The sequence below is a fragment of the Xiphias gladius genome, chromosome 2 (assembly GCF_016859285.1).
Source record: "Xiphias gladius isolate SHS-SW01 ecotype Sanya breed wild chromosome 2, ASM1685928v1, whole genome shotgun sequence".
Classification (NCBI taxonomy): Eukaryota; Metazoa; Chordata; class Actinopteri; order Istiophoriformes; family Xiphiidae; genus Xiphias; species Xiphias gladius.
In genome coordinates, this window is record NC_053401.1 from 15,453,664 (window position 1) to 15,474,382 (window position 20,719).

The following is a 20,719-nucleotide window of genomic DNA, read 5'->3' on the forward strand; positions in this document are numbered from 1 at the left end:
TACTACAGTATACCTCAAATATTTTGTGTCACTTTTAATTTGGTCATAAATTGAATTCTTGTAAAAACTAAAAGGGCCTGAAAAGTCTTTGGTTTTCTGAATCATGCAGTTGTCTTGTATTTACAATAATTGTATTATTTTCCATGAGGTAAATGTGTTTTTGTCGTCCAGCAGTGTGTTTAGCAGTAGGGAGGCAAATCAGGGGAGCAGTACAACATCAGAGCAGCCAGCAGTGCCAGAGCTGGTACTGTCTCTGATTAGATATCCTGAGGAGCAGACACAGTCCATCACTAACCTGTCTCTGCCTTGGGCGGCCCTGGTGCTGCTGCCACACATCAGGTAACATACACAGAACACACATACGTATGCACTGTCACAGTCCTCACTGCTCCTGTTGACAGAGGTTCAGTTTTTGAGAGTTGATTCCATACAGGAAGAGTCAGGTAAGTTAATAAATTCTTTGGGAAAGTGAAATTTGTTAAAGAATTTTTGATCATGTTTGAATCATGTTTTAAGCAAAACATCGTCATTGCATTAGTTGGTGGTTTAGAGTGGTTTTTTTTTTCTCTACGTCAAGAAATAAATTAATACGATTTACGAAGATTTAGTTCCTGAAAGTCAGAGAAAAACAATCAAATATCATGAGAATGTCACAAATGAAGCCCTGGCTGTGAAAAGGTGATCTTTGCAATCTCGCTTCCTTCCTCTCACAATCACTTTCATGCATGGATTGCTGAAAGGTCAGACTGTTGTCTTTATTTATTTTTCCTGATATATTGTATTTATTGTTTTTAATTTTCCAGACCTCTGGCCCCAGATAGTGTTGTTCCTGCTGTGACTGCTCTCTTAAACCACCTCCTGTGTGAGATTGAGACAGAGAAACTGGGCAAAGGTTTGAGATATCTTGTTTTTTTTTTTTTTTTTTTTCATGTATGGAAAGTGTCAGCAACATAAATAACAAAATGTTAATAGCAACTAAAACTGTTGTGATTTATTAGGGTTGAAATGAGTTGTAGATTAATTGATTAGTAAATCAACAGAAAATGTATCTGTCAAAATGTTGATAATTGATTAATCTTGTATGTAAGACAAAATAAGCTATTTGAAGACACTTGGGCTGCAGGGACTTAATGGACACACTTTTATTGGCTAAGTAATTAATCAAAGAAATAAAGAATGGATTAATGTATAATGAAAATAATCAGTTGCAGCCCCATAATTTTCCTTACACTTTACAAATGCCAAAAGAATTAGAATGATGTTACTAATTGTTTAAATGGAATGCTGGAGACAGTGAGCACCGGTTGTTATTCTTTGACTCAAGGTTATCCCAAACATTAGGCAGAGATTTTTGAAAACTTTACCCACAAACAAATAAATCGGTTTCTCTCTGGAGTCTACCCAAGCAAGATTTTGAATTGCCCATCAAGTTTTGCAGTTCTTAAAACTGACTGAAGCCCTTCTCTCCTGTTACCGCTCCTCCATCCTCCAGCTGGTCTTTTCATTGCCAGACAGGCCCTGAGCTGCCTCCTCAGTCTGGATGGCTCTGCCCAGCTTCTCTCACTGGTAACTGTGGACAAGATCACTTCAATCCTAAGGTGTGCACTGCATAGCATCCCTGTCCATGTTTGTATTTGTTGCTAAATGTCAAGAGTCCAAGTCCTCTGTCATCATACTAAACAATTAAACACATTTTTATTTAAACGGTTTAAAATAACTGTTATTGTTGTTATTGTTGTTATTATTGTTATTATTGTTGTTATTATTATTGTTATTACAGAAAGTTTCCCAAAGACTTGTCTGCCTTGCTGCTAGGAGACCTCTACTATACCCGCCTGTCACTCAGCGGTGTTTCAGAGTATCTATCCCACAGTGCACTGCTGGAGCTCTACCAGATTCTGCACACCAACCTCTCCTCCAACATCTCTAAGGTTTGTCTCCAGTCACAGCAGTGACAAATGAGATCCCTTGAGATTTAGAAAGGTCTACTGCTTTTGCATCTCATATCCTGAAGATTAACTTAGGGTGTGTGGATGCTTTTAGCAAATAATTTTAAGGTTAAAAAGAAGATTAATCCAGAATAGAAGAAAAATATGAATAATAAAAAATAAGAGTATTTTAAGATTTTTTTTTTTTTTTTTTACATGTATTACCTTCCATTTTATCAGTTAAATGTTTTCAATTTCAGATTCGTCTTTTGACTCTGAGGATTCTCTCTCAATTTGAAGCAGAGCTCCCTCCGCACACTGAGGTACAGCTGTCAGTCCATGTTCTCTTAAATGATACCTAATATAGGAGTTATAGAAACAATAAACTCATGTACCTTGTCTGACCCTCTGTCCAGGTTGAGGAGAATGTGGAGGTGCAGCCAGTGTTTGCAGTTTGCCTGCAGGCAGAGCTGGTGCCGGCTTCAGTGCAGGACTACAGAGACAAACTGCTTCACCTCCGGAAGCTGAGACACGACCTGGTGCAGCGCAGCCTACCAAAGGGGCTGCCCGACTCCTTCCAACAGGTACAGTTCTGAGATTTATGGATTTTGAAATTCCCTTTTGCAGCCCAAACACTGTTGTAAAGTAAGACCTTCCAGCCCATTAGCAGATTCCTAGATTCGGAGGACAGCGTGACCTACAGGAGACCAGTCTCTTGCACTGCATGATAGTAATGCTTCCATAGAGTATATCTCTGACAGGCTTCCATAGATGAAGGCGGCAGCAGGGGTTGGCATTTACTGTAAATTGTTGATGATACTTCAATTATAATTGGCTGCTATTAGAGGAAGACGTATATTATCCGCTGTTTAAAATGCACTTGTGATGCCAGTATAAAAAAACCTTGAAGGTTGTGTTTGGCAAACTTACTGTAGACAGTACGAGTACAAATAAAGATACAACAAGAGCTTTGTTTTTTAGCATTGCAACAGATTATTTTCATTATCATTTTGTCTATAAAATGCCAGAAAACAGCCCAAGGTGATCTCCTCAAATGTGCTTTTTCTGACCAACTGTCTAAAGCACAAACATATTTAGTTTACCATCATGTATGACAAAAAAAAGCAAAAGTCTTGACATTTGAGATGCTGGAACAAGCTAATGTTTGGCATTTTTGCTTAAAAATAACTAAAATGATTACTTGATTATTGAAATAGTTAAAGAATTAATTTTCTGTTGGTCATTAATCAACTAATTGTTGCAGCTCAAGGTGTTTTTAGTGGTATACCAATAGTAATGACATTACACCTGAAAACATCCTGGTTCCTCTTTTTTCCTTTCAGGTGCCTCTGCGTTACCTCATCGCAATGCTGTTCATAAACTTCAGGCCACTTTGGGATGCAGTCATTGAACTACTTGTGTGAGTATAAAAGAATCCTGCCAAAATTAATTCCAACTGAAATTAAAGTGGAATTGGTGTTTGGATTTACTGAGTCGTTTACTTTTTGTCAGTTGTGCACTTATGTATATCAGTATATCATATGAAGTGAAAATTTCTAAACATGTACAGTACTATGGGTTGTTGGCATTTTGCTGAACCTTTTTAAACACCTTTATTTTATAGAGCTGTGATTTGCCCTAATAAATATTCAAAATGTTGTAGTGTCAGCTGAATACATTTAGCACAAATTGGTTTCTTTCCTCCTCACAGGAGCCACGCCAGAGGGATGGACAGCAAGGACTTCTGGGCGGTCTACCATGAACATCTGGAGATGGCGGCAGGGCTGGCTGGTAAGGCTTCCTTTTGGGCTTGTGGGTACTGATGCAAGATACTGTCAAGCCGAATTTTAGATGCTAGAGACCAAGATTGGTGCTTGGTGTGTGTTATTTGCAAAATTTGCACTGAACAAAGGGAAATACGGTATACAAATGAAAAGTGAGAAAAATAAATCCCCCCTCTCTGCCTGTCATAGAAAATGAACTGCAGGAGAATGATGAAGATTATGTTAGTAATGAGGAGGAAGAGTTCAATCATCAGAGTGAGCCAGGCTGTGACATCATTGAAAGTGGAGAAGTGGGGGTGCTGTTCCTAGAGCAGCTGAAGTTGACCTGTGACCTCAATGAGAGGACAGATTTCCCCAACTTCCGCAGCCTGCTGTGGCGTGCCATGGCACAGTTTCCTGACAGAGTGGAACCACGCAGCCGAGAGTTGAGTCCTTTGCTGCTCAGGTTCATCAGGTCAGTGTTAAAAAGGTTGATTTGATTGAGTTGAGTTGATTTAGGAATTATTTTTGCCTGATTGATAATTTAAAAAAAAAAAAAAGAGAGAGGATAGATCTGTGCCATGGGAGGGCAAATATCAGGTCCTGATGTTTTGGTTGTCAGGAATGAGTTTTATCCTGCCGACCTGCTGGTAGCCCCCACTCAGGACCTGAGGAAGAGGAATGATTATGGGCTAGAGGATTCTGGCATGTCTGTGGAGGAAGAGGAGGAGACAGAAGAAGAGGAGCAGTATGTGGAGGAAAGAGGCCGACAGAAGAGGAAGGCACTTCCAAGGAGAGCTGCTGCCAAGTAAGACATTAGCTATCTATTGTGCGCTATATGCTTAGCACCAAAAGGCAGACATCTAAGTTAGTGACTAACATTAGGAGGAGAACAAAAAAACAGAGCTAAAGGACAGTGAATATTAGACTTACATATATCAGGTGGTCAGAAACATAACTCTAAATGAATGCTAATGTTGCTCTGCTGTATTATTAAATACTGTTTGCTAACACGCTAGCTATATCTGTTACCAAATACAGCCTCCAAAATCATCGCTATACGCCATGTATGAATTTGTGAACACTTTATTGTTAATTTTAAAGCCCCTGTGTGTATGATTTCCAAGGATCAGACCCAAGGACACTGAGAATGAATGGGCTGAAAGCAAAATATAAACTGAACCTTTTTTTTTTTTTTTTTTCAAGTTTTCTCGTTTCTTTCAGACAAAATCCTATACCGTCAGAATGATTTGAAATATGATCACAATAGTCACAAACATTCTACATGTAGGGACTTTAATGACCAGTGTACCTGTATTGGTGTTAACATGGTAACAGGATCTGGAAGCAATAATTGTACTCTTTATGATGGCCAGTGCTGATTGTGTTAAGTTTTCTTGGGATTTCTTTTTTTCTCCCTTAGACAGCTGATTGCCCATCTGAAAGTTTTTACCAAATTCACCAACCCTCGTGCTCTCTACCTGGAGGGAAGTCTTAGGGAGCTCTATAACCAGGTAATCCGAATACTTCACATGCATCTGTACATGTCATTAAACCAAACCATTATCAGTGGTGCTTAATACTGGAACATTGCTGTGTGTAGACACTTTTTTAGCAGTGCAAAAAGGAATGGGGAGTTTGGGTCAATTTGGACTTCTTTAGTTAGACTATACAGTATGTAAGGTTAAGTATCTCCTCAGGCATCACAACAGCATGATATATTTCTCTCTCTGTCTGTGTCTGTTTTCAGTTGCTCTGCCATCAGGACCAGCAGATTCAGCAAGTGGTGCTAGATTGTGTTCTCACATACAAAGACCCCAACATAGTACCATACAAGTAAGAAAACTACCTTTAATCACTTTTAGACATGAACAGGAAAACAAATATACAGTAATAACATTTCTGTTGAAGCAATATCCCCTGAGTATGTCCCTCTTTCTTAGTGGGATCATTGTGAGCTTTTTTGATAATTTATGGCCCTCGTCACCAACCCTCTAAGGTTACAGATGGAGGAATGTTAACTTCCATTTCAATGCTGACTGCCTGACATTATGCCCTCTACTATCTGTTATCAAGCTATCCATTTACCACACTTACAGCCTACCTGAAGACAGATGTGTGGTTCCAGGGAAGTTTTGCATTACAGATGACTGTATGTCTGGCTCTTTGTTCGGGATCAGGCAGTCACAACCTGGTTTCTGGACAGTGCTTCTTTTTGTATGCTGTAATTGTAATGCAGTATGGTTTTTCACATTGCTTACATTGTCATTGGTTATTAATTACATATAAAATTATTACAAGGCGACATTATGGGCAAATGGGAGATTCTTTAACCCAAGTTTGTGTGTCTGCCCCGCTAGTAAGTCTTTGAGCAAGACATTGACCCATTATAAGCAACCACTGCAAGCAACAAGGGTGCTACTCTATGTCCCAGTTTTTTTTACCTTTGTTTTTGTGTTTGTTTGTGTATGTGTATGTTTGTTCGTTTAGGGAGAATCTTGAGAGGCTACTGAATGACAAACACTTCAAGGAGGAGATTGTCCATTTTAACATTTCTGAGGAGGCAGGAGTGGTGGATGCTTCACACAGAGCCAAATTGATCCCACTTCTTATGAGGTACTGTACATGTAAATGTGTTGCAAAGTTTTTTTTTTTTTTTTTTTTTTTTTTTTTTTCTTTGTCTTTTCTTTGTTTTTTTGGTAACATTTCTTAGCTGCCTTAAAGGAGTCCAGAATTTTGGAAAATATGCTTATTCTCTCTTTTCCGAAAGTCTTACATAATTTACTTAAAAAAGTAAATCGTAGTACTAATCATGGAATTCTATACTACCTAATTTTCAATTACTTCCCCCCAACTTATTTTGATAAAAATAAATGAGGACATTTTGATTATTTTCCTAATTTTTCTGTGATAATAACATAGGATAACTTTAGAAGAAGTATCTAAACTTTATATTATATTGTCTTAGTCACCAGCCTTGTTTTTGCTGTTCATGATACAGGATCCTGTTTGGGCGTCTGTGCAGTAAAGCAGGTAGTAAGTTCCAGGGGAAAGCCACTGCCGCCTCCCGGTCTTCGATCATTCTGCGTTTCCTGGCAGGTTGCCAGGCTGAGGAGCTGGGAATGTTCATCGACCTGCTGCTCGAGCCCGTCTGCCATCACAGCCAAGGTAGAAAATAAAAGATTTCCTCAGACGGAAAATTGTGTTATTCTACCACAAAAACACATTGTATAAGAAGCTACAGGAAACGCCTCACTTTGTATAAAAAGAAAAAATTGATTCTGTACTTTAGTTTTTTAGTTGAGTTTCCCTGGAAACCCTAATCAACATAAATTAAAAGTTTGTTCTTATGTTGGTGTCTCATTAAGATGGAGAATTCTCTGTGCATAACTAAAACTATGTCTGTCCAACTACTTCTTCTAACTGGTAGAGCCACTTGGGGTCTGATATATTGTGTCAACTTAACAGCTTTCCTTTCTGGGCCTTGTTTGACTTGTGTAGATGTTCCAGAGAAAAGGATAATAAACATTTTTTTCCTAATAAATTATCATGGTAATATTCTGTAAAAACATGTAATATTTGGCAATTAAAATTTCAAAGATGTGAGGTTTTCTTGATTTTTTTTTTTTTTTTTTTTTTTTTTTTTTTAACGTCATAATAAATTAGCTGGTGAAACAAAATAAAATAAGCAATTTGAAAACATGAACTTGTCCTCTGGTAACCTGTCATTTGAGGGGCATTCGTCTTTATTTTTGCAATTTTTATGAACTGATAAATACATTTTATACACTTTATCTTAGTTGTTTCTTCCAGCCACTGGCTGTAACCTAGAGGTACACTGCACTCCTCAGGGGTCAGTAGGCTTGAGTGATTATAATAGTGCATCATACTGTATGCAGCACAGTACACAGGATTTACACAATAAAACAAGTTTCTCTTTACCTAACGATTTCCTGGGAGTCAGACTTAAAAAACAGATATTAAACAGTAGAAGTTCCCTTGTCAATCTATTCCTCGGCTGTGTCCTCAGGTTCCTGTCTGGCAGCAGTGGAGAGGGCAGTTGCTGAGACAGACGTTGGTGCCGTCCTGCCACTGGGCCGTCAGCAAAGCCTGCTGAACATCATCAATATGGTGATCCAGAAACTGGGCCACCTCATCCACATCTACCTGCCCAAAGTGCTGCAGATCCTGCTATGTGTCACCGCCTCTGTGTCCACCATCTTGAACAACAGGGACCAGGTAACCAGCATGGGTCAGGATTGATAAAATGATTTCAGTGTTTGTTTCTTAAACATGTTTCTAATCAATCTTTCTTATACAGTATAAATTACAATCAGCAAGACGACTTCAGAGCATTGCAAAAATACCAAATTGAACTGGCTGAAGCTGTTGCAGATAGAACTGCTGTATTAATGTGTCATTTAAAGTATTCTTACCGCCAAAATACCCTAAAATGTACAGAGTTTATAATAGACTTTTAAGTTGAAATGTTCCACTGAAAGCTGGAGGAGGAGTGTGTGTACACTGCTGTTTTTTTTGTAAATGAAGTCTGTAGGAGGAAATTAAGATTGTTAGTTAAATAAAAGCAGTCCAGTATATACCTGGTCAGGTTTGCTCTTGTCAGTTTTCTTATAGCTTATGTTTCTATCTAAAGTTTGACACTTCAGTTACAAAATATAAGACTGTTTCCAAGAAGTTCCTCAGTGAATCAAAAACTGTGCTTTTTTTGTGTCACTTACAAAGGATTACATGAAAAAAATCCTCCGAGGGCTGCTTTCTCCGTGTTGAATTCTGCCACTTTTTGTTTGCAGCTGAGGGCAGGTTGCATCAGTCGTTTGAAGAACCTAAGGCGACTCGGCATTCTGCGAATCCAGGACTTTTTTGACGGGTTTGACTTTTACAGCTTTAGTTCAGACGAGCTGGATGCTGTCTTTCAGGCTGTGGTCTGGCCTCAGGTACATGTGGAAAACAACTTTTGGGTTTTATTATGTGTGTGTTTATTATATGTGTTCTGGTTCACGTAGAATTTTAAATTTCTTTTTTGTTGGTGCAGGTGTGTCGTCTCCCCACAGAGAGCTCCTACTCACCGACCCCTCTGCTCAAACTCATCCATGTGTGGTGCAAAAATGCCAGGTTGGAGTCTGTCACTTCTCAATCTTAGTCTTATTACCATCACATCTCTCATTAATCTATTTCTTATCCTTCCGTAAGTATTAACCCGCATATAGAGTGGCTTTCATCTAGAGTGAGTTAAACTAAATACAAAGATATTTTCTTTCTGTCTCAGGTACTTCCCTCTTCTGGCCAGGCACAGACCAGACCGACCAGAGTGTGGTGTCCTCCTAAATGTCTTTGGCCTCCTCTCTGCCAAGAACGCTTCCCCAGCGACCATCTCCATGGTAATGGACATAGCTGAGTCTCTATCAACAACAGCAGACTTTATTGCCTCAGAGACAGAGACAGGGCTGAGCATCAACAACAGTGTGTTCCCGCAGCCTTGGGAGGGTGCTCTTGTCACGGCAGGTTAGCAGATTGTGCCTTTTTAATAAAAAGATTATAATATGGGTTGCAGTTTTCCTCAAAATACAATCTAAATGTAGTTTTTTCTATTTTATCCTAACTGTATATCTCTTCTTAATCCAATGCTGGCCAAAGTTAGATGTGCATGTTGGTGTATTTCCTCTAGATTCATTAACTCAGGGCTCCAGACTGCTGCAGCCTCACATCTCCACTCTGCTGCAGTACCTCAGTGGAGTTGTACGCAACACTGACAGGCTCAAGAAAAAAAAGTTCAGGGCGCAGGTGGCCAAGGAGCTCAACATCCTCTCCAAGTAAGTTCATTGTCAACTTAACTATTTGGATTTCAGGAGATACAGTAGAGGTCACATTCATTATTTTATATATCCTTTTGACTGTATCCAAGATGTGTTCTCTCTTTTCAAAATTACTTGTTTGTTTACTTTGTCTCATTAAACTATTCTTTTGATGTCTTGCTTTCTTTCTGCCAGGGTCAGTCGATTTGTGAGCGACAAGGAGCAGTGCTCAGTGCTCATCAGCCTGTTGCTGCCCTACCTCCAGAAGGGCACCAACCCTCAAGTAAGACTAACAAATTATTATTTTTGTGCTCTGAGAGCTCAAATGAGACTAGTTATGAATGTTTTAATGTTAGGGTCTGGGCCCTTGTCAGAGCTTTTGGGCTCCCAGTTCTAGTCAAGGAGGTTGGATTTGCAGGCATCCAGAGAAGCATATGTACCAGGGAGGCTCAAGTCTGGGAAAAATTGTTCCCTCGCCAAGTTAAAGGTGCTTTTACCAGATGGTATGTCTCCATGCTACCAATTACTTACCCCACTTAGTGTTTGTTTCAGGAGACAGAAATTGACATCTTGGCCACCATACAAAACTTGCTGCGACAGTGTGTGCAGCCCTCTGCCTTCCTGCGCCCTCTCAGCAAACTCTTCTCCATCATCCACAACAAGCTGCCCAGGCAGGCCCTCACTGCTGTCTTCCAGGTAGAGCTGAAAACCCAACAAAATATTGTGATTACAGAAACAGTAACTGAAATTCAAGATTGTAGTTACCACCATTAGCTATTGCATTCAACTGTTGGAATCTCAGTTGGGTATAAATTTATGTATGTATGTTTGTATAAATTAGTGTATATATGAATCTATATACAGTAAAGTAGAGTGATATGTGTCCCCTAGCTCAGAAAGAAAGAAAAAGAGCTGTAGAAGTTTCTTCTCTATTTGTGACTTTTTTTTAGTAAAACCTTGTTTTTATTAACTTGTGAATACTACACACTTTCACCCCTACAGACTTCTAAAATCCTGTAAATGACATGAATCCCTCTTTAAACTGCTCAACCCTCATGCCCTGTGATGATGGGTCAAAAGTAGGCTTTAAGTCATTTAAGTTGGAAACTATTGATCTAGCCTGTAACCAGTGTGTACTTCCAGACATACAGACTACAGCAATAGGTAGTGGTGGTGTTAGAGTGGTGTTAGAGTATCTCTTATTCTTATCCTTATTCTCATTCTTAACTGACAAGGAAATCATCTTAATACAGATTATGAAAACCATCACTTAACATGACAAAAGCAGTATATGCTGATAGACTTCCTCTCCAGACTTCCTTCCTTTCCTCTTTGGCTGCTGCTAATGATTTTAAAAATGGAAAATATCACTTAAATTCTTAAATATACTGAATATTACTAGTATAAGACTGAATTGTTGCAGATGTAGCTCTGTCGTTGATCTCAAGCCCAGACTTGATTTGAATGATTGAAAGATATGTGTGTTTGTAGTTCTAAATAACGATTCCACTGAATAAAACCAAGAGAGTCTTAGCACAATATTTTTAATTTAGTCTTCCTTATTTTTTTAATCTATCTATGCTGCTTTGCTTTCAGGCTCTGTCAGATCTGGACCCTTCACTCACATATATCACTGATTTAGCAACAAAGGTAAGATCATTTATTATGCTTACATGATGTATTATTATCTACAGAGTAAACTCTGTGATGACATTCATCTGCTTCACAATATTAGTGTCAGTAACAGCAAACACAGTTTCCTGCTCACCCTCTCCAGCTCAACGCGTTTGACAGTCGACACTTGGATGAGATCTACTTTGACCTGCGTCTGACAGCTTTTCAAGAAGCTACCAGGCAGGTCAAAGACATGCAGACTCTGGATCTGGACTACATCAGCACCATCATACACAACTGTTTCCACACCTATGAGGTCAGTATATATAGGATACTGATATAATGTCTAAACTATTAGCTATATCATAACATTTTCATTATCTGTCCTTCCTTTGTTGCAGATTGGTGACATTTCGCTGGCTGACAATGCCACCTTGTGTCTGTCTGCGGTGATCATCCAGCTGGCAGCGGTCAGAGCTGGAGAACAGATCTACAAGGACATTATACAACACACCATCCTGGATGCTGTACACAAGGGGCTCCGCAGCAAAACAAGGGTACACACACACTTCCTCCAAATTCTAAACACACTTGCACACTCAGTGTGACGTACGTTTAAAAATGTGGTCTCTTCCTCTACTCACCCCCTCACTCTACCAGAGTGTGCAGCATGAATACACCACTGTGCTAGCCTGCCTGGTGAAGACCTTTCCCTCCAAAAAAGAGTTCATAGAGCTGGTGCAGCTCACAGACTACAATGATCCTGAGTCTGACTTCTTTGAGCACATGAAGCACATCCAGGTAAGAAAAAAAAAAACATGAAAATTCACTCCTCTGACTCCTTTCTCCCTTTTTATCAGACTGTTGTACACAAAAGACCACAAACACTGGCACGTTTCTCTCTGATTAGATCCACCGTCGGGGACGTGCGCTGAGGAAGTTGGCCAAGCAGCTGACTGAGGGCACAGTGGTGATGACATCTCGTTCCCTACAGAATTATATAATGCCGTATGCCATGACTGCCTTGCTGGATGAAAAGATGCTCAAGGTGACTTTATCTACACACAAATTTGCATGAAGGAAATGGCTTCATTTCAAAATATAACATAATGCGTTAGAATTTGAGAGAGAACTTTTTAAGGTTGTGCATGAAACTAAAAATGCTTGAGTTTTGTGTACTTGTTTGTGTGTCTGACCCCTCCTCTTCTCCCATGGTGCAGCATGAGAATATGACATCAGCGTCGGTGGAGGTGGTGGGCGCAGTGTGTCGCAGGCTGACCTGGTCCAAGTACCTGTACTACCTTAAACATTTCATCCACATCCTGCAGACTGCACAGGCTGAGCAGAAACTGGCTGTCAGGTAGGGCTGAAAGCCAGGGAATTTAAATCCCTTTTTTAAATTGTCCTTTGTCTTTTTATTTGACCATTGGATTGCATTTTTCTTTTTACTTTTTTAATGCACTTAGTTCTTTCCATTTTAATTCATGATACTTAAAGCATTTCGTAAAAGTCTTCCTCGCTGCCTCCTCTTCTTTTTTCCTTTTCCTCCTCACTCCTTAACTCCAGTTTGCTAGTCACAGTCCTGGAGGCTTTCCATTTTGACCACCAGACCCTCAGCAGAGAAATGGAGGCAGCTAACACCAGAGAAGGTGAGTGACTAATTAGGGCTTTTCTGTGTTCACCCATATTTGTTCTCTCTTCCCCTTTTATTTAATCTTTACGCAAAGTTGTAGAAATATTCATTGTGGAATGTATTTTATCTTGTACATGCTGGGTTTCCCGTCTTTAAGGTAAGTTTAAAAACAATTCAAAATTTTAATTTCTGATTCATTTGTTGAGTAATTTTGTTGTGTAGTTTAAGTTAGTTTCCACCCTGGATTTTCTGTCTCTTAACCTTGTATAACACTTGCTAAATCAAACACATTCTTGACAAGCTGGGGCTGTCACAGTCAATGCAGATAGCATGGATGAAGCTGCAGCCGACAAATCATACACAAGTGATGATAGCAATGAGATTGACAGTAAGACTGCTCCATCTGTTGTTCCCATGGAAATGGAAAACGATGGTGTCTTAGAGAAAGAGGCCACCACTCAAGCCAAGGGACCAATAGCTCCTAAACCTACTGCAGTGGCCAGCGGGCTGCCACAGAGCAAAGAGGAGCTGGAGTCTCTGATCAGCACCATCCACCAGACTGTTAATGACAGCGTGCTGCCCCGCCTGCACAAGTGTCTCACTGCAAAGGTTCACACTGCACACACAACTGACACATGACAACTCCTAATCTGTTCTGAAAACTCTAAACAGCAGTATAATATTGAAAGTTCGTGTCCTCTAGGTGAAACGTGACGAGGAGCACAAGGCGGCGAAGTCAAAGGATGTTAAGGATGAGGAGGTGGTGAGGATACCGATAGCCTTCGCAATGGTTAAATTGATGCAGACTCTGCCTCCACACATCATGGAGGCCAATCTGCCCGGGTATGCTGCTTTGTGTACCTGTTTGAGTGTGTTGTTGTTGTATTGTTTGCATATGGATATGACATTTCAGTGTTGATTTACAGTGAGGTACATTAGTATTTGGACAGTGAAACAGTCTTCGTAATTTTGCCCCTGTACATCACCACACGTGGTTTGAAACAAAGCCATCAATATATGATTCAACGAAAATATCACATTAACCGTTTAGGAATTACAGCCATTTTTATACATAGTCCCTTATTTTGACAGGCTCAAAAGTAATTGGAAAATTGACTGACAATCAGTACCATGGTCACGTGTGGCCCGTTCCCTCATTATTTCATGATTATTTTATATATCTATTGATGCACTTGGACACATCACGAGTGATGTTACCTGGAATCCTCAGTGGTTTCAGGTCTTTCAACTTCAGACACCCTCACCCTGGTGCCCCAACCGGGAGTGATCAGTCCCCCCCTCTGTCCAAGAGGCATTAGTCCACGGCTTGTCCCTCCTGATCCACAGCCATCTTGAGGCTTTCTCTGCTGCCTTTGAAGGTCTGCTGATGCCTTTTCTTTTCCACATGCCAGTGATGCCAAGGAGGCTGTAGGCTTTGCACACTGATCTTCTTGCACAGCCCCTGGCCCCCACTTTAATGGGTATGCACCATGCACGCCACACCCTTCTGCAGCACTCCTCTATCAGTTCAGCATATTTCCCCTTTTTCCTCTCACTGGCCTCCTCTCCTCCCAGGGCACCGTATGCTCCAGCATGACCACCTGCTTGGATGTTTCTGAGGTCAGCACGATGTCTGATCTAAGGGTGGTCCCCACGATGTCATTAGGGAACCAGGGTTGCTTTTGATCCACCCTCATCTGTTAGTCGTGTTGTTCCAAGAAGGCCTAATTGGGCTTTCGGTCGGGAATTTGGATGTTCTCTTGGTCTCACAAATGTGATTCTGCGTCTTGGTGGTCTGAGACACTTAATCTGGTCAACGGTGCTGAAGATGAACTCGGCATTTGCCTTCAGCATTTGGTAATGGCGCCAGCGATAGTGCCCTCCCCTATTTCTTTAGGACAGCTGCCAAGGATGTGCTCCAGGGTCACTCTTCCTTGGCACAAGGGACATGCTGGTGCTTCACCTTGCCCCAACAATAGAGGTTAGATGGGTGGGGCAGAACATTGACACAGACTGGATGAGGAATTGGATGCCAAGGGTTCAGCCTTCCACAACTTGGGCCATGTGGTCTTGCGGTCCATCGCCTGTTCCTATCTTGTCCATGCACCGGCAGTGGACAGTGGGAAGTCATAAACCAGCAGTGGCCACATGACAAATTCAGCAGATAAAAGGTCTGGACTTGATTCCAAAAGTTGAATTTTCATTTGGTAGCTGTTAATTGGAACTCAATATGTGGTTCAGAGAGGTGAATTAGGCAATCATTAGGTTTGTTGTTTTTTCAGACTATCAAACAGATAGCAGAAACATAACGAGTGGCCAAATCAATAATTTGATATATTTAAAAAAGAAGGAATGCACTACTTAGCTCAGCAACAACAAAAGGCCTGGAAGACCACGGAAGACAACTAAAGTGGATGATTGAGAATTCTTTCCGTGGCGACGACAAAACCCCTCACAACATCTAGCAAGGTTAAGAACACTCTTGTGGAGGTAGGCCTATCATTGTCAAAGTCCGCAATCAAGAGACACCTTTATGAATGTAAATACAGAGGGTTTACCAAAAGGTGCAAACCACTGGTAACAGTCAAGAACGAAAAGATCAGATTTGACGTTGCCAGAAAACATTTATAAAAGCCTATCCAGTTCTGGAACAAGATTCTTTGGACAGATGAAACCAAGATTAACTTGTTCCATAATGATGGGAAGAGAAGAGTATGGAGAAGGAAAGGAATGGCTCATGATCCAAAGCATATCACATCATCTGTCAAACATGGTGGAGGCAGTGTTATGGCATTTATGACTGCCAACAGAAATGGGTCACTGGTGTTTATTGATGATGTGACATCTGATAGAAGTAGCAGGAACGAATTCTTAAGTGTTTGGGCTATACTATCTGCTCAGATTCAGGGAAATGCTGCAAAAATGATCAATTATATCTTGATGGCTTTGTTTCACATCCATTGTGTTGGTGTACAGAGGCAAAATTACAAAAATGGTGTCACTGTCCAAATAGTTATGTACCTAACTGTATATGTATTTTTTTTCTGTTTTGTGTGTGTGTGTGTGTGTGTGTGTGTGTTTGTGTGTGTGTGTGTGTGTGTTATCCAGGATCCTGATCAAGGTGTGTGTCCTGCTGAGGAACCGTTTCCAGGAGATACGTGATGTGGCAAGAGGAACACTGGTGAAAATCATTGAGACGCTGGGCTGCAGATACCTGCAGTACCTGCTCAAAGAGATGCAGGGCATCCTGGTCAAAGGTTACCAGGTAAGAGCAAACATACACGGACACAGAAAGCTACAGTAAACAGCAGAGACGCGCATACAAATCTGTTTGTGTCTTGTCAAACACACAACAGAGTGACAGCTTGGCGTTCAATATTGTCATTTAACAAAATTATGTCTTGGTGAGTCATCACGATACACAATTTGCTGTATAAATATATTGAATAAATAATCCTTAATATTTTTCACATTTAGATCTGAAACATTTGAAAGTTGTCATATTTACCATGTAGTTTAATAGTGTATAGTAATAGTTTAGTATCGTTTGTATTCAGTTAACTTGAATACATACACATAACCATTGTTATGAAAAGAAGTGCTTATATTGTCTCTTAACTGTTTCTGCTCTCCCCCCATCCAGGTTCATGTGCTAACATTTACAGTGTACCAGTTGCTGTCTGCCCTCAGTCCAACCCTAAAGAGTGGTGACCTGGACCCATGCATGAACATGCTCATCGATGTAATAACTTGTCTTTTTCACTCCGTATTACTGTATAGACTCTCATTTATTACAAATATTAAGGATGGATTAGCCATGTTAATGTGTTTCAGGTATTTCTCTTCTGGATTTTAATTTATATTTATCTTTATCCCCTGTTACCCCTCTCCTCTGTTCAATATTGGTCAGGTCTTCAACAACGAGCTGTTTGGGGCTGTGGCTGAGGAGAAGGAAGTGAAGGGGATTGTCTCCAAGCTGATGGAGGCTCGACACAGCAAGAGTATGGATTCCTGCGAGCTGCTAGGCCAGTTCTGCAGCAGGGAGAGCATCACCAAGCTCATATTGCCACTAAAGGCGGTGAGCAAGTCATTTAATTTAATTGGATTTGAGAAATGAAAAAAATACATCCTTAAGTATAGGTTTTTGCATGTGTTTAATGCAACAGCTGGCATAAATGGGTCTTCAAGTACATGTCTTGTCTTCATCAAGGACCACAAAAAAATTTTAACAATGAAAAATTTTGGGTTTGTTTTTTTTTTTTTTAATTTTTCTTTTTTTTTTTTTTTTTTTCCCCAAGTTGCTGAAAGTAGTTAACATTGTGTGAACATAGAAAGGATAAATTTGACAGTTCTTCTGATTCTGTTGTCCTTTTTTTTCTCTTGTATTATCCTCCCACCAGATACTGGAGACTTCATCCTGTTTGAAGGTGTGTAACCGGGTGGGTGCTGTGCTGCGGCGACTGGTCCTGGGTCTGCTTGTCAACAGGGGCATGACTCCTCAGGATATCTTACTGCTGAGCCATGGCCTGGTCAGCCAGAGTCTGCCACTGCTAACCAAGAGAGACCGGTAAACACACACACACACACACACACACACACACACACACACACACACACACACAAATACACACACACAAATACACAGACTCAGAACAAAGTTCAGTAAACCACTTTGATGCTTATTTCCATCTATGTATTACACCTTATATGTCTCTGTAATTCTAGAGAGAAAGCCTTGGCACAGGTTCCTCCTGACCCCAGAGTGCCCCCTCCCAACTGCCTGCTCCTGCATCCGATCCCAAAGAGAGGGGGCCAGAAAGCTCCTGTCAGCAGCCGAACCAACATGCACATCCTGGTGGATACTGGCCTAAAGGTACACATCACTCAAGCTAGTCTTCAGTAATCTTATATAATGATTTTATTAGCATCACTCTGTAGCAATGTACTACTTCTACTAATACTTTCCTTTGACGTTTGTCTGTCCTAATATAGTAACAGAAGCATAATGTTCCACATAGTTCACAATCATAGAAACAGCATTCCTTATACTTCTCTAACAACATGCATAACATTTTCTGCATTGTGTCGTCTTATTATCTCCTCCAGGAAATATTGCTCATTTCCTTTACCTTGAAAAGAAAGGATTGCATTCTATTAGAAGATTCTTGTCTGAAAAAGTTAAGCAGAAGTGTTTCTGAAGTGTTTGTCATCATATGAATCCATCTATTCCTCAGCTGCTCCACCTGAGTCTGAAGAAATCCAGAGTGACGTCATCTGAGGCCTCAGCTTTAGAGATGCTGGACCCTTTCGTACAGCTGCTGCTCAACTGCCTACACTCCATGCATGTAAAGGTACTACCATTTTATGTTTACCCCAATTATGAGCATCGGTTGATCAAACCAATTCTGATCTCTCAAATAAATAAAATGGAGATTATTTTATATAGATACCACTCCCTCCATTCTCCTCCACCCTTACCCTCCACTTCTGTCTCTCCTCTCTCCCAGGTGATCACAGAGGCTCTGGTGGCATTCACCTGGCTTTTGAAGTTCCCTCTACCAGCAGTAGAGCAGAACGCAGACCAGCTGACCAAGCAACTCTTTGTCCTGCTGAAGGATTACTCCAAGGCTGGAGCTGCTCGTGGGGAGAACTACCACCTGGTCCAGAACTGCTTCAAGGTAGTAGAAAAAAAAACATTTACACACATGCAAAAACAACATGATTAAGCAGGTTAAACCATCTTGTTTGTTTTGTTATTTTATTTTTTTCTTACATTTTGGGGATAAAACACAATAAATGTAATGGAATTTTTATCAAGGCTCCCTGGATGGCTGAAACCTAATTAGAAAAACTGAATAGAAAAATGAATGGATTTATATTGTTTCTCTCTACCATCTTTGTGTTTGTCTCTCAGGCTATCACCATAGTAGTGAAGAATGTCAAAAGCAACAAGATCTCTGAGACGCAACTGCAGGTGCTGTTGGGATACGCTGAGGAGGATCTCTACGATCAGTCTCGCCAGGCCACTGCCTTCGGCCTTCTGAAGGTAACCACTCTAAGTGTTTTTGGTGCTATAGTTGCAGGACAAATCAGAGGAAAATTGTAAAATATCATTAATTTATTTGTTTAAGGAAGATAAAACTGCGTCCTATGTTTCTTTTATGTGTGTGTATGTGTGTAAATGTCTCCTTCAGGCAATTCTGTCCAGGAAGCTCGTAGTTCCAGAGATGGAGGAAGTGATGAAAAAAATTGCCAAGCTGTCTGTCAACGGCAGCAATGCTATGATCAGAATCCACTGTCGACAGGTACTAACAGAAAAACAGGAGCGGAAAAGCTGTTTTTCCTCTTTTCAACATAGTGTCTAATAAAGACACAATAGTCTTAATTTCAGGCAGTAAGTAAACAGTGTTTGTGTTGTGCAGATCTATCTGAAGTACCTGCTAGACTACCCACTGGGGAGGAAACTGAGAGGGCACCTGGACTTTGTGGTGGCCCAGCTGCACTATGAGCATGACACAGGGAGGGAGTCCGTGCTGGAGATGCTGGCATTCATCTTCCAGACTTTCCCTAAGGTAAGTACACCTCAACTGGACTGCACTATATTGCCAGGTGTTTCCAGTCTTTCATTCCCCCTTACATATATGGAAACACACACATATAATCCATAATATCCATAGTCTACTCTTACATTGGGCATAATTTACATCAACAGCTTCAACATAAAAAATCAACATATTTTACCAATGCTGATTCTTCACGTTGATGCATATAATAACCTAAGCAAAGGCTACTGCAATATCCACAAAACACCAGATTATATATTTTTTTGTTCAGAACCTGCTGTTAAAGCACAGTGGCCTGTTCTTTGCCCCCCTGGCCCTGGTCGTGGTCAATGATGACTCCGCACGCTGTAAAAAAATGGCCGCCATGGCCATCAAGGCCCTGCTGACCCAGTTGGACTTGAACCACCAGAACACCTTGTTCTCCCTCGTCAACACCTGGCTGAATGCAGAAAAGGTACAGATAAATTAGAATGCATGTAAAACGTCTAGGGGAATCATATTAGACAAAAGTAAATTAAAATCAGCTTTTTCGGAACTTTCAGTTAACATAATTTAGTTTTTTAAGTATTTTGTAATATTTTGTTTCAATTTTGCATGCTTTACAGTAACTGTGCTGGCTGTAGTATCTCAAAGTCTTAAATAATTTAGTTTAAACTGACTTTTCCCCACTTCCTAGGCCAGCCTGCGGCGTCTTGGGGCTCAGATTTGTGGTTTGTTCGTGGAGGTGGAGGAGGAGAAGTTTGCCCGTCGACTGGACGACCTGCTGCCTGTGCTGGAGAGAGCGATCAACCCTGACAACTATGAAGATGTAAATGTCAACACATTCAGACCATATTTGGCCATAAGTTTGAAATCTGAGGAAAAGAAAGCATCTTTTTAACTCTTTTCTGTCAGATTGAAGAGGAGCAGGATGAGAAGGGAGCAGATAGGCTGTTGTTCAGTTATCTGACTCTTATCACCAAACTCAGCAAGCACTGCGGCCTGCTGGAGCTCAGCAAGCCTCACGACACACTCTGTCATATCTGGGGTAAAGGCCCAACACACAGCACTGCTCTTTCATTTACATACACAGCCAAATTCCACATACACTCAGTCAAAAAAATTTTTTTTCCCCCAATACGCCCACAGGTCACATTGAAGCCCATCTGCGGTACCCTCATTGCTGGGTGTGGCTGACTGCCTCACAGCTCTTTGGCCAGCTGTTTGCAGCCCAGCGGGCAGAACAACTGGTCACCATTTGGAGAGGAGAGGGTGGAGATGCTTCATCCAAGTCAGCAGCCACAGCCTTCATCACCAGCAACCTGGACAAGAAGGTGTGGCCAAGGGCAACTCATTTCTAAATTTTGCATGTAATTCTCACTGTTTGAACAAATTTTTCTTTCTTCTTTCCTTCCTTTTCTGACCT

General features: G+C 40.7%; 1 protein-coding gene across 3 annotated transcripts in view; it reads left to right on the forward strand.

The window, feature by feature from the left end:
- utp20 (UTP20 small subunit processome component) overlaps positions 1-20,719 on the forward strand; it is a 34,202-nt gene that overhangs the window by 7,548 nt on the left and 5,935 nt on the right. The window contains exons 13-56 of one of the 3 annotated variants that reach the window (XM_040147301.1): positions 172-339; positions 804-892; positions 1,493-1,598; positions 1,781-1,931; positions 2,189-2,251; positions 2,345-2,512; positions 3,272-3,348; positions 3,640-3,719; positions 3,902-4,166; positions 4,314-4,499; positions 5,115-5,205; positions 5,442-5,527; positions 6,182-6,307; positions 6,693-6,859; positions 7,722-7,930; positions 8,503-8,646; positions 8,745-8,824; positions 8,979-9,214; positions 9,378-9,522; positions 9,700-9,787; positions 10,057-10,200; positions 11,101-11,154; positions 11,282-11,434; positions 11,520-11,675; positions 11,779-11,919; positions 12,029-12,166; positions 12,339-12,478; positions 12,685-12,767; positions 13,170-13,360; positions 13,455-13,594; positions 15,860-16,016; positions 16,395-16,493; positions 16,662-16,829; positions 17,152-17,318; positions 17,477-17,624; positions 17,986-18,102; positions 18,259-18,429; positions 18,666-18,797; positions 18,946-19,056; positions 19,174-19,323; positions 19,586-19,768; positions 19,991-20,122; positions 20,209-20,341; positions 20,443-20,627. In XM_040147301.1, the coding sequence (XP_040003235.1) occupies positions 172-339; positions 804-892; positions 1,493-1,598; positions 1,781-1,931; positions 2,189-2,251; positions 2,345-2,512; positions 3,272-3,348; positions 3,640-3,719; positions 3,902-4,166; positions 4,314-4,499; positions 5,115-5,205; positions 5,442-5,527; positions 6,182-6,307; positions 6,693-6,859; positions 7,722-7,930; positions 8,503-8,646; positions 8,745-8,824; positions 8,979-9,214; positions 9,378-9,522; positions 9,700-9,787; positions 10,057-10,200; positions 11,101-11,154; positions 11,282-11,434; positions 11,520-11,675; positions 11,779-11,919; positions 12,029-12,166; positions 12,339-12,478; positions 12,685-12,767; positions 13,170-13,360; positions 13,455-13,594; positions 15,860-16,016; positions 16,395-16,493; positions 16,662-16,829; positions 17,152-17,318; positions 17,477-17,624; positions 17,986-18,102; positions 18,259-18,429; positions 18,666-18,797; positions 18,946-19,056; positions 19,174-19,323; positions 19,586-19,768; positions 19,991-20,122; positions 20,209-20,341; positions 20,443-20,627 (6,118 nt within the window). The remainder of the gene's footprint in view (positions 1-171; positions 340-803; positions 893-1,492; positions 1,599-1,780; positions 1,932-2,188; positions 2,252-2,344; positions 2,513-3,271; positions 3,349-3,639; positions 3,720-3,901; positions 4,167-4,313; positions 4,500-5,114; positions 5,206-5,441; positions 5,528-6,181; positions 6,308-6,692; positions 6,860-7,721; positions 7,931-8,502; positions 8,647-8,744; positions 8,825-8,978; positions 9,215-9,377; positions 9,523-9,699; positions 9,788-10,056; positions 10,201-11,100; positions 11,155-11,281; positions 11,435-11,519; positions 11,676-11,778; positions 11,920-12,028; positions 12,167-12,338; positions 12,479-12,684; positions 12,768-13,169; positions 13,361-13,454; positions 13,595-15,859; positions 16,017-16,394; positions 16,494-16,661; positions 16,830-17,151; positions 17,319-17,476; positions 17,625-17,985; positions 18,103-18,258; positions 18,430-18,665; positions 18,798-18,945; positions 19,057-19,173; positions 19,324-19,585; positions 19,769-19,990; positions 20,123-20,208; positions 20,342-20,442; positions 20,628-20,719) is intronic. The other 2 variants (XM_040147318.1, XM_040147309.1) reach the window with 2 other exon arrangements.